Source organism: Euleptes europaea, chromosome 2, assembly GCF_029931775.1.
Source record: "Euleptes europaea isolate rEulEur1 chromosome 2, rEulEur1.hap1, whole genome shotgun sequence".
Lineage (NCBI taxonomy): Eukaryota > Metazoa > Chordata > Lepidosauria > Squamata > Sphaerodactylidae > Euleptes > Euleptes europaea.
In genome coordinates this window covers 26,108,150-26,121,458 of record NC_079313.1, presented here as the reverse complement: position 1 = coordinate 26,121,458, position 13,309 = coordinate 26,108,150, and the positions used below count along the sequence as shown (strand labels likewise).

The 13,309-nt window shown below is 45.5% G+C and overlaps 1 protein-coding gene across 1 annotated transcript in view; it reads left to right on the top strand.

Annotated features, from left to right (window-relative positions):
• DDR2 (discoidin domain receptor tyrosine kinase 2) overlaps positions 1–13,309 on the top strand; it is a 56,605-nt gene that overhangs the window by 30,629 nt on the left and 12,667 nt on the right. Inside the window, exons 7-10 of the mRNA XM_056845676.1 lie at positions 990–1,233; positions 2,651–2,713; positions 5,736–5,866; positions 8,550–8,760. Of these exons, the coding sequence (XP_056701654.1) occupies positions 990–1,233; positions 2,651–2,713; positions 5,736–5,866; positions 8,550–8,760 (649 nt within the window). The remainder of the gene's footprint in view (positions 1–989; positions 1,234–2,650; positions 2,714–5,735; positions 5,867–8,549; positions 8,761–13,309) is intronic.

The following is a 13,309-nucleotide window of genomic DNA, read 5'->3' as shown; positions in this document are numbered from 1 at the left end:
TGAAAACATTTTGTACGGGGGCAGAAAATCTGAGCAGCACCCCTCCCAACTCATTGTCATTGGAGGGTATTGATTAGGACTTTCTCCTTGACAAGCCTTATGCAGCTGCTGTTCCTTTCAGTGGAGCCTGTTCAGGAGAACTTCCCTGATCGTTCTGCTTTCGACTCTTCTGCCCTCCAAGGCATAACAGATCCATTGCTTAAGGCAACCACCTTTCCCTGCCTCTTGCTAGTGCCACCTCTGAGCAGGGAATTGCAATCATAGAAAATCCCAGATTGCAGCAATTTCTGTTCCCACGTAGCCAACCACAGAAGGAAAGACAGAACAGAACTGAGAATAATGCCTTTCCCACCATCTTGAGTGAAGGACTGCAGGCTTTTCCTTTTCTTGTGGCTGGTTCCACTTGAGAAGAAGAAAAGAAAATCTGGGCCCCATGTAAGTCAGGTTGCTGGATCTTCTGGGGGTCAAATACTGGGATTCTGTCAGTCCATCTGGCACTTTTTTGTTTTGCCTTTCCTCCAAGAAGCCGAGGGCAACATCAGCTTCTCTGCGACACCATTTTATCATCATGACAGCCCTGGGAGGGAAGAGAAAGAGAGGTCATTTATGCATGGGAGTTTTACCTGGGGTTCAATGCTCACTCCAAGGATTAATCGAGTCAGACCAGGGGTGAACTTAAGTGAAAGTACCCATGCATAAATGACCAGAGAATCACCTACTAGTCAGCTTCATGATTTGAACCTGGGTCTCCCCAATCCGAGTCCAACACTCTAACAACTGAACCGCACAAGGCAGGATTTGAGGCAGTGTCTTACAGATCAGAAGGTAGAGGCTAGTGTTGTGTGGCATAGGCAGGGGGGCGCCTGGCTGGTCAGGGGAAGAGCATGGCTCTGCCAAATGCTTCAGGTGGTGCAGCCTCATGTGCATGATCGGCGCACAGGCTTGGCAATAGCAAGTCAAACCGAAAATTGCTCATCTCTACCCCACAGGTTCACTGCAACAACATGTTTGTGAAAGGAGTGAAGATCTTCAAGGAGGTGCAGTGCCAGTTCCGCTCTGATGCAAACGAATGGGAGTCGAACGCCATCTCCTCAGTGCCCGTGCTCGATGATGTGAATCCCAGTGCCCGCTTTGTCACAGTGCCCCTATTCCATCGCATGGCCAGTGCCATTAAATGCCAGTTCTACTTTGCTGACATCTGGATGATGTTCAGTGAGATCACCTTCCAGTCAGGTATGATCCCTATGGTGCAGTGATGGGTGCTGATACTTTTTGTTGGTGGTGTGCATGCGCACATTTGCACGTGCGCCGTTAATTCAGCTACCGGTTTTGAGAAGGAGCCAGGAATCCTTGCTCAGCTCATGCAATAGTTTCTCGTTACTCGTTAGAAGTGGTTGGAATCTCTTCAGGAAGCACTGATGTGCTAGGACGTAAAGCTACTGTCCTCAGAAATAGAGAAACAGTTTTGCCTTTTGGGAGGTTGCATGCACCAAGCCTGCAAAACGTCTGAGCCGCCAAACACAGCCCACCAGGGGAACATATGAAGCTGCCTTGTACTGAACAAGGCCAGTGGTCCATTTGGTACAGTATCATCATCATCATTCCTTTATTGGCATAAAAACATAATACAGAAGGGTAAAAAAGGAATGGAGATATTAAAAAGTGCCCTTTACGGAATAGTTAAAAGACAGTTACATCGAATAGTGCTGTTTGTTGATACTGCCATCTAATTAACTGTTTGGCGGGCTTTTAAAACAAACTTTAAAAAACTGTGCCACCATCTCCAATATATGGAGCAAACGATTGTTCAATAAATAGGAAACGTTAAAAGAATCTTGAGACATTCTGCCTATTAACCAACAGGGGGCTTAAAAGTTCGTTACGAGGTTCTGTGTAGAAGCTACAATAAAATAAGACATGAGCAACCGTTTCAGTACAATTGTTGCCACACTAGACTCTCCAGAGCCTCGGGCAAGAGACTGGATCTGGGGCCCTTAGCATTCGACCTATGTGCTCCTCCACTGAGCCCATTCCTCAGCCGCCTCCCTGTTTTTTTTCCATTACAGTGGAAGCAACAAATGAGAAGGTTTATTGAGCTCTGTTCAGCCGCCATAGGATTATTGAGGGCTTGGTGAACAGAGAGTGCCTGTTCTATATGTGTAGTGAAGCAAAGTAGCGTGTACCATAGACAGGGGCAGCAGGATTGCTCCCACCCACCCCCATCTCACAGGCCACCTATCCATTTGCTATAATATCTAAATGGCCTGTCTTTGTGAATACAGTGCAGGGTGCACAGCATGATCCTAATGCAGAGTGCTTACTGTTCAAAATCAGGAGAGGACTGAGTACTGCACATGCCAATTAGATATTGCACTAATGCATTAATCTGAAGGAAGGTGGGTGGCTTTGGAGCTGCCCCATCTTGTGCTGAGTGTTCTCATTTTGCTGTATGTTTAGATAATACCACATAGCGAGATCTATCACAGGCTCCCTGCTCCAGAATTAGGAAGTTTCCATCTCTAATTCTATTCGCCCCAAGTCCCACTATCTTCTGGTGCAGCTTCAGATGTTATATTACAGTTTATGAATGAGAGATTGTAATAGTCAGGAATTGTGTTTCTGATGATGCTTCCTCCCTTCCTTTTAATAGATGCAGCCATGTACAACAATTCTGGAGCCCTTCCTGAGTTTTCAGTTACTCCCACCACGTACGGTATGTGTGATACTTTCTGTTAGCTTGGGATGTGGCCGGTAGCAAGAGTGACCTAGTTTATCCAGAATGTTCTTGTTAACTGCTTGCTCAGGCGGCGGCTGAAATAACAGTGACTGATAAATGTCCATGGAAACGGTGGCAATAGAAGTACTTGAGTATAATAATTTAAGAAAGATGAATAATAGCACAGTAAAGAGAATTAGGGGGGAAATGCAATAGAATGGTGGAATGATATGGCCTAAAATTATGTTGAATGTATAAAATATGAGGTTATAAATTACAGTTGTGCACAAAGTAGAAAGTTAGCTTGGTTGTTTATTTGTATAGGGGTTGCAAATAAGTAAGTCTAGCATAACATTTACTCTTCACAATGTTTGTTTCCTGGCTGTTAGTATCTTAGATGGAGAACTGAACCAAACTCTAGCTGTATACAGATTGGGCCAACTAAGGGCCCAATCCTACGAACACTTATTGGGACCTCAGTGAATGCTGGGCATATCACCAGTCTCATCCCAGAAAGCCTGGAATGGTACAGCCACCACCTACTCAAGTGTGGTGTAGTGGTTAAGAGCTGTGGACTCTAATCTGGAGAACTGGGTTTGATTCCCACTCCTCCATATGAGCGGCAGACTCTAATCTGGTGAACCGGGTTGGTTTCCCCTTCCTCCACATGAGCGGTGGACTCTAATCTGGTGAACCAGGTTTGTTTTCCCACTCCTACACAGGACGCCTGCTGGGTGACCTTTGGCTAGTCACAGTTCTCTCAGAACTCTCCTCTGCCCCACCTACCTCACAAGGTGTCTGTTGTGGGCAGAGAAAGGGAAGGTGATTATAAGCTGGTTTGAGACTCCTTAAAGGTAGAGAAAATTGGGGTATAAAAACCAACCCTTCTACTTTATCCAAGAATCCAGAAGGAGCAAAATTGAAAACCAATTTCATTGAGGGCAATAATAGAAATACTGGGAATTAAGACAGTCAAAATAATAATCAAGCACTCATTGTATGTCAAAAGCCAGTCACTCCAAGCATTAAAATACTATGCAAGCTGCTTCATTCAGGAGGGGAAGGCAAGAGTAGGGCTGTGCATTCAGTAAAACCTGACCAGAAAAAAAGCCGGAAAAAGGCTGTTTCGGTAAATTTTGATTTTGGGTTTACCGAATTCCAAAACCTGGGGGAAAGCCAAAGCTGAATTGGGGACCTCTACCCCCAAAAATGCCTTTACAGGAGCTTTGCAAAAAATCCCCATTGGTTTCTATTATGAGAACTTTTCAATCGGCTGACCTTTGCTTCAAAGACGCAACCCAACACAAGTTGGCTGATTGAAAAGTTCTCATAATAGAAACCAATGGGGATTTTTTGCGAAGCTCCTGTGATGGCATTTTTGGGGGTAGAGGTCCAAAATTTTCAGGGTAGCTCTCAGGAACTCTCTTTGCATGAACCCCAAAGTTTGGTAAAGATTGGGTCAGGGAGTCCGGAGTTATGGGCTCTGGAGTGGTCGCCCCTCCCTTCTCCATTGACAAGCATTAGCAGACTCGCGAAAGAATAGAGAATCTGATTCTTACCTTCCAATGCATGTCTATGGAGACAGGAGGGGGTGACTTCCAGACCCCATAACTTCGGACCCCCTGACCCAATCTTAACCAAACTTGGGGGTTCTTGCAAGGAGAGTCCCTGCAAGCTACCCTGCATGTTTGGGGACTATACCTCAAACAATGCCCCCAGGGCTGAATTTTTTCAGGAAACCCCAAAACAAACCGAATCCCCATATTTACTGGTATGGGAATTCAGTTTATTTCAGGTTTCCCGAAAAACATCGGGCCCAATAAACCTGAACCTGAATTTTAGTGATTTTTTTTTTTTGCACACCCCTAGGCAAGAGTCTAAAACACATTCACCAATGCCTCTGAATTATAAACTGTATCACTACACTTGTTGGCAACATAAGATACGTACAAGGCCAAGTTGCTGTCTGATTATCCCAACAGTTAGTCAAAGCACATCCCATCTTATTAATAGTCTTTGTAGGATAATCCAGAAGTACTGATGCAAAGGCAACTGTATAATGCCTGAGGTGGGGGAAGAAAGCCTTTCTACAAGGGGATTGAGCTGGCTGATGGAAGATATGTGGTTTGGTGCTGCAGAGGAGTGCCTTCCATCCTATAACAAACAAACATAACTGGGGTAGGGGGAACAAAGCGTTGGCTGACTTGTAACAGGTGAAGGAGGTAGATGGGCTTGTGTTTCTTCAAAGGGCTGAGTGCTCATGCACATGAGTAAGGAACCACACTACTTATAAGTAGGGTTGCCAGCCTTCAGGTTGTAGCTGGAGATCTCCCGCTATTACAACTGATCTCCAGCCAATAGAGATCAGTTCGCCTGGAGAAAATGGCCACTTTGGCAATTGTACTCTATGGCATTGAAGTACCTCCCCTCCCCAAACCCCACTCTCCTCAGGCCCCGCCGCAAAAATCTCCAGGTATTTCCCAACCCAGAGCTGGCAACCCTACTTATAAGGCATATTATGTTACAGAGCAAACTTACCAAAGTGGCATGCGCACAAGCTGTGTGGATTGCCACTAGATATGACACAGGAAAAAACATACAAAATCAAAGTTAGCCTGCTGTAAAGATAGGTGAGCAAACTGGTACAGCAATAGCCAAAAATATATAAACATACAAGGTAATAATCCAGTCACTGTAGCGTATCAAAAATGTCACAGGAAAAGGCATGCACAATCAAAGGGAAGCCCCAAAGCAGTTGGCAGGGGTGACCATGGGGAAACATCCCTGCATAAAAGTCCAAGGAAAGACAGCTGGATGTTGTGTACCAGCATGTATTTATTGTGCTGTAACTGGTTGTCTGGAGAGGCATTAAAAATGAACTGAGAGGTTGAATTCGTGATGAAAGAGAGTCATTGTCACAATGCAAGACCAGAAGCTGCCAGCTTAGAGCTGGGCTTTTCCTAAATTCACCACAAGCTCATGGTATGTAGCTGGCTTTTGCCCTTCCTCCTTTGAACAGATCCAACCCTCAAAGTGGATGACAGCAATACCCGCATCTTGATTGGCTGCTTGGTTGCCATCATCTTTATCCTGGTGGCCATCATCGTAATCATCCTCTGGCGGCAGTTTTGGCAAAAGATGCTGGAAAAGGTAAGTCTATGATGACAGGTGTGTTACGAACGCAAAGCGAAACAAATACATTCGCCAAAGGTAATTGCTTGCTCAGTGATAGGAGCTTGTGACTAAACCGTCTTTGTTGAAGCTGGCTAATGCAGTGATCTTCAATCCATAGGCTGGTGCTTTGTGAGCCCCTGTAGAGATGCCCTACCTTTTGCTGCCTCAGTCCACAAGTATACAGAGCAAGGGTGCCACTTTCCTGCCTCTCTTTGCAAGCACACAGAGAGGAGCAACGGGAGGGTGAGGTGAGGTGACTCAGTGATGGAGAGGATTCCACTATGGCTCCGACCCATGGCTTCTTCTTCACTCCAGTTCATCTTATGGAGCTCCCTGCCCCAGGGTGTGGTGATGGCTACCAACTTGGAAGGCTTTAAGAGGGGAGTGGACATGTTCATGGAGGATAGGGCTATCCATGGCTACTAGTAAAAATTGATAGTAGGCATGATGCATACCTATTCTCTCTAGTACCAGAGGAGCATGCCTATTATAGTGCTGTGAAACACAGGCAGGATAATGCTGCTGCAGTCTTCTTGTTTGTGGGCTTCCTAGAGATACCTGGTTGGCCACTGTGTGAATAGACTGCTGGACTTGATGGTCATTGGTCTGATCCAACATGGCCTTTCTTATGTTCTTCTTATGTTTCTTGTGAGGGGCTGTGGCTCAGTGGTGGAGCATCTGCTTGGCATGCAGAAGGTCCCAGGTTCAATCCCCGGCCTCTCCAGTTAGACTAGGTGGGTAGCTGATGTGAAAGACCCCTTCCTGAAGCCCTGGAGAGCCGCTGCCGGTCTGAGTAGACAATACAGACTTTGATGGACCAAGGGTCTGATTCGGTATAAGGCAGCTTCATGTGTTCATGTTCTTATTTTCTTATGACCTTTGCTTGTGTTTCCTGTCCCTGGCACTCTCAGTCTATTGTATTTCTTTACTTATTTGGTTGATGTCCTGCCTTTCCTCCCCAATGGGGACCTGAAAAGGCTTACATCATTTTATCTTCCACTATATCCCCACAAAAACCTTGTGAGGGTTTTTTTTTTTAATGGGAAGGAAAGAAAATTCTGACAGAAAGAAAACCTTACACAATTATTACATAATAACATTGCTCTGTCAAACTTCTTTCCTACGTCTATCTATCAAAATCACCTTTCCCCTTGTTACGGCTGTGGCTTTCTCCACTTTGCCCCCCCCCCAATTTCCTTCTGCAACACTTTGTATATAATGCACTGTTTTTAGACCTGGATTGGCATCTCTATAGAAAAAAATAATGAAAAAATCCCCTTCCCTTCCCCCATGAAAGTATTTTCCATAGGGCCTTTTCCCCACCCTTATATCCTTTCACCTTTTGTATTTAATTTTAAAGTTAATTTTTAGAGTTGTTGTACACAAGAAACCTGGATGCAAGATAGATACTATATTTAAAAAACCAACCTTGTGAGGTAGGTTAGGCTGACTGGCCCAAGGTCACCCAGCAAGCCTCTGTGGCTGAGAGGGGATCTGAACCTGGGTCTTCCATATCCTAGTCTGACACTAACCAATACAGCACACTGTATTATAAAGATTCTTAGAATAACTAGGCCATTACCTGTCTGATAAGGGACCCTTACATTTATTTATTTTTACTCAGGAAGGAGCTCTGACACAAGCTCACAATAATATGTAGAATGAATAGTTCTGTGAATCCAAGAATGGCAATTTCTAATATGACTTTGAACACTAGCGTATTGATGATTCTGACACCAACATTTGGTGCTCTTTTGATGGAGCAGTTTTATGCTGGAATCCAAGATATTAGCTGGAACTAGAGACAGCATGATGTAGTGGTTAGTTTGTCAGACTGGGATCTGGGAGAGCCAGGTCTGAATCCCTGTGGAAACGTAGCGGGTGAATTTAGGCCAGTTGCTCTCTCTTAGCTTAAACTATGTCACTGGGTTGTTGTTGTGAGGAGAGAATAACATTGAAAGCTGCTTTGGGTCCCTATCAGGGAGAAAAGCAGGGTATAAATACCTAAATAAATATCTTCTGTTCCATTGTACAACATGGCCAGCCTTCCCCCTTCCTCTTTTTTGTGTCTTTCACAGGTTCCAACCACCTTTTAGTATAAAAGCATGCACATATATCGACTTGCCTGATGAAGTGTTATGTGTACTTTAAAAGCTTGAATGCTTTTGCATCAGACAACATTGATTGAATAGAGATTCTATGTATTGTAGCATTTTAATGGGTCCCCCAGCCTAAGGAGTTCAGGGTGGTGTGCATGTTATTTGAGGTTATTCTCAGAACAACTTTGCGAGGTAGCTTGAGCTAAGCAGTTATGTCTGGTCAAAGGTAACCTACTGAGTGTAACTCTGTGGCTGAGGGCCTGTTGCTCAGGCTGGCAGTGAGGTCATCTCTAATGGATGGAAAACTCAAGCATAACTCCAAGGAACAACCGAGACAGACTGGGGGAAAACGTGAGTGAAAGTACCCATGCATAAATTACCTACGTGTCCTGTCTGGGAGCTCTCAGTTGAAACTTTGATTCTCATGTGCATTGGGGCCAATTTGGATTGGTACACAAGGATATGGGGCTTAAGCCCCCCCCCCTCTCCATGCAGTTTTCCCTACCCAAATGCATAATCCTTCAGGAAAAAAACTTTTCTGTGCTCTTCCTGTCTCACAGGCTTCCCGCCGGATGCTGGATGATGAAATGACTGTCAGCCTTTCTCTGCCCAGTGAGTTCAGCGTGTTCAACCACAACCGCTCCACCTCATCGAGTGAGCGTGAATCAAACTCCACGTATGACCGCATATTCCCCCTGGGTCCAGATTACCAGGAACCCTCTCGGCTGATCCGCAAGCTGCCTGAATTCACCCCAGGGGAAGATGAGGCAGGTCAGAACAGCCAATTTTAGAAAGATAATCAGTTGTTCGCATACCCACATCTGTGTCTTCTTGTGAATGATTAGATATACTGAGTTACTAACTCCTGAACTAAATTCAGCTTCTGACTATTATTTTGCCGGTTTATGGAATGAATCAGATTGCAATAGCTGAGCATTAGCAATACATAACAAGTGTTGGAGCTCTTAACATCCCCTTTTCATCTTGATATAAATGACCCAGTAAACTCTGCTGAACCATGAAACACTCTGGTTGGCTTTGGCCAAGAAGTATCCCCTCTCAGCCTACTCTAGATCACACTCCTCTGAGTACATATCGCAGTGTGAGCTCCTATGGATAGAGAGTTCACAATTCCATAGAGAAACACAGTAGGCTGTGAACAACCCAAGATAATTGGCAGGGAGAATGGCTGAAATCTTTCAATTCCTTGTTTATGTAGAGCAGGTTTGTGAGCTTAGATAATAACTATGGACCATAAGAAACCTGAGAGATTAACCTTTTAAGCCATAAAAAGCTAGTATTCGTTGGGTTGAAGTGGGGCTGTAGGTAGAAGGGCATCTACATCCCAACTGGAAGTTCTGCAAATACTTGCCTTAACTAGAAACAGTGACTCTGTGTGTGTGTGTGTGTGTGTGTGTGTGTAAGTACCGTCAAGTCGCAGCCAACAAAAGACTAACAGACATTACAATTGTCTTCCTCTGCATAGCGATCCTGGAATTCTTTGGTGGTTTCCCATCCAAATGCTAACCAAGACCGACCCTGCTTAGCTTCTGAGATCTGACAAGATCAAGTTAGCCTGGGCCAGAGATTTAAACCCTTACCTTCTTTTTGAATAAGGCACTCCTTTGATAATAAATTCCAGAATGGTAGTCATTTAAGTCTTGTTGCACTATAAAGTGTCACAGATTGATTATGGTAGAAGCTTTCATGCACTAGAGTCCACTTCATCAGATCCATGAGTGTCTCCTCAGTGAGCAGATATTCTTATGCATGGACATAGAGGTTAAAAATCGTAAACAGCGAAGTCTAGAGGTCATAAAATACAAAGGTACAGGTTGAGTATCTCTTATCCAGACATCCAAAACATTTAAAGATCCAAAATGTGGACATTTTGAACCAACAAGCAGGCATTAATTACAGGCCCTTAGCAGCGTGCCAAGCTGCTTTCTGATGGTTCAAAACTATTTAAAATATTGTTTAAAATTACATTCAGGCCATGTGTATAAAGTGTATATAAAACCTAAATGAATTTCGTGTTTAGACTTGGGTGTCATCCCCAAGATGTCTCATTACGTATATGCAAATATTCCAAAATACAGAAAGATCCGAGCATTGTGGATAAGGGATACGCAACCTGTACAGGCTTTGTAATGCAATGCAAAGATGTATACAAGGTTAACATAGTGACCGTTCACAGTGGTAGTAATACATGATATCTGAGGGCTAAATTGTACATTACGAATTCTGCACTGTTTTTCCACGTCAAAAAGGCCTGGGGGGAGTAATTTGTGCCACTTTGGAGCTGCATGTGCAGTCCAGAGTGGGGCAAATTACTCCTCCCAGGCCATTTCCGGGTAGGAAAATGGTCCAGAGGGGCAAGAGCCCCTTCTCCCACGCTGTCATCCCGAGGTGACTTGGGTCCTGGTGGACTTGAAAAATTCCTTTTGCCTGCAGCTGCTTTGTGACTATGGTGAAAGCATGTGGGTTCCGGGGAACCTGAACTCACCAAAATTCATCATGTGCAGTCCTCAGTCTAAGTTAAGACAGATGACCCTATATATTTAATAAACGGCAGAGGCCAAGCACTTCATCCAGTCTGGTGGGATAGCGTCCTTGAAAATGTTCCGCAAAAGGCCGGGTGGGTGGCTTGTTCAAGATCACCCAGTGAGAAAAAGGTTCATCCAGAATTGAAATAGAAGCGGTTGAGTCTATGGGATCACAGAAAGTAATTCTGAATAGGGTACTTGCATAACATTTAGTGTTATGAGAATCACAGCTTTTGAGAGTTTTTTAAAAAGAAAATTTTTAACCCTTATGATTGCAAAAGATGTTTGAAAGGATGTGGACCAAGCCTGAGGAGCCCAAGGGATGGTTGAGTATGGGTCTCATTACATGATAATATGACATTTTATTTGCATTTCACATCTGACCCAGCACTCACCTTAAAGATAGTGGAGGAGGCCAATCTGCTCCAGAGCACAGTGCAGCACCATGAGGTGCTTCAGTCTTCCCTCCTTTCTACCCCATGCCAGTGTTGACAGAAAAAATGGCCATGGTGGGGGGCTGTTTGTCCCACTGCTGCAGTTCAGAAGTCGGGGCTTCAGTCCTTTCACAGCTTTATGAACCTCGAGACACTCTCGTTGCGCCAGCCAGTGTAGTCATAACAAGGCCATACGTGGTATTCATGGGTCTGACTGAAATCATCCAGGCCTGAAACCCTGTTTGTCAGCAGGCCTAACCCTCCTGTCATGCTGGTGAGGGATACCAGAGATGGAAACAAAAACAAAGGATAAGGATTAAAATAATATTGGGATTAGTCCCGTTAGCAAAAGATTATACAATTTAATTTTAGACGGAAGAGGGAGAGAGGGAAGTCATTTGATTGTTAAATTAGAATACTATTTGTTCCTCTCTTTATTATTATTATTATATTGTTTTCATGGATATATTAAATGAAGAAAAATTAAAAAATATTTTAAAAAAACAAAACAAAGGATGAGGCCCAATGTCATTTCCCTGAGCTCCAGCAAGATTCTTCTTTACCAGTTATGGCTCCCAGCGGTAGCCCCACTGCTTGGGAAGGAGTCCCCCCCCCCCCACATACAACAGTTTTGCATTTTTGTTGTGGGATGCAGGGGGTTGCTATAAGGAGGGGGAACCTCAAAAGTCTCTGGGGTATTCTTCACGGAGATTTGCTGCTGTTTCGACGCTGATTTGCGTCGGAGTCAAATTTTGGTTATTCACTGGAGATCCGTATTTTCCCCCACTGAGCAAAATAAGCCGCATTAAAAGAGAGGCAATCCAAACCACTTTTGAGACAATCTTTCCTGTGGACGTGTGTTTTGTTGCTTGGATGCCCATGAAAAAATGTTTGCTTCGCTCCCCGGGACATCTCTTTTCTCCTCCCCCAAGACCAGTGATTGGCTGGGGGAGTTTCGCGCTCGGACAAGAATACCGCCCCTTTTGCTGCCTGCCTGCCTGCCTAGAATCCTGGCACTTCTCTCCCTCCGTCCCGGAGGCTGGCGTCTGGCCCGGGATGGGCCTTGGAGCTGGGCCCACACCTCTAAGCCCAGGGGGACGTCGGACAGGTGGCTCCAGGGGGAGACCGGCGGGGCCACGCCATGTGCGCCTCGCGCGCTGGGGGTGGTGGTGGTGGCAGCTCAGTCTAGGGCAGCTGGACCCATGGGGGGATGTTCAAGGGAAGGGGCTGTTGGCCCCTCTGCCCCAGCGGGGAGGGGGGATTTTTGAGAATTTGGATGGGAAAAATGTGCATCCTGAGAGCGGAAAACCCAAGGCAAAACTCCCTCCCATCACTCTTCTGAAGAGGGGCGGCCAGCCTGCTCATCTCCCTCCTCTCTCTCTCGATGCACTGTGGCCAGATCATGGCCGGCGCGCAATCCAGGGGCCTTCTTTCCTCTCCCCACCCCCGCCATGCACACTGGCTGGATTGGGGCTGGCGCGCAAGCTAGGAGTCCTCCTGTCTCTCACGATGCAATGTGGCCGGATCATGGCCGGTGCGCAATCCAGGGCCCTTCTTTCCTCTCCCCCCACCCCGCCATTCCCACTTTCAGCTAAACACTTCTCTGGGCACATGGATTCCCTGCCCCCCCCCCCATCCTGTCTATCATTAAAGGGCAATGGGTTCCACACCTATAGAAAATAGAGGGAAGCTTTGAGGAAAGCGCTGCCTTGCCCCCCGCCCCCAAATTGGAATCTGACTGTTCCAAAAGCAGAACAGAGCGAGGGTGGAAGAAAAATGGAGGAGACCAGAGGGACCGGTGCTTGTTTTTTGCGCTGGGGCTGGTGAACCGCACAAGGTAATCTGCTGGGCGGAGTTGGGGCGGAGCTGGGGGCAGGCATAAACAATGAGCCTGTTGGAAGGGGAGGCCTCCTGCAAAAGGGACAGACCAAACCGTTGTCAAATACAGCGTGGTTTGTTCCCATGAAAAACCAAAACTACAGATAATTGACGGGGATCAATCGCGGCCATGAAAAAAACATTTAAATCGTGTTGTTGTTTTTTAGTCCGCAGCAAAACAGAAGCAAAATCTACCGTGAAAAATGCCCCTCTCTGTTCTTGTGGAGGCAGCCCTGTGATTCCGTGCGTCCACACAGTCTTCCTTCACTTCCACATGATGAGTTATTTTCTCAAAACCACTTCCTCATACGGAAACAGTCCCTGCCCATCCTAAACCACACCGAACTAGAAAATATATTTTATGCAATTTATGTCACAGAATGCAGCTTTTCGGAGCTGAAACTTAAGTGCAGAGTGTACGCAATCCTGGCTATTGCCTGTGCTGAATATTCACCAACAGTG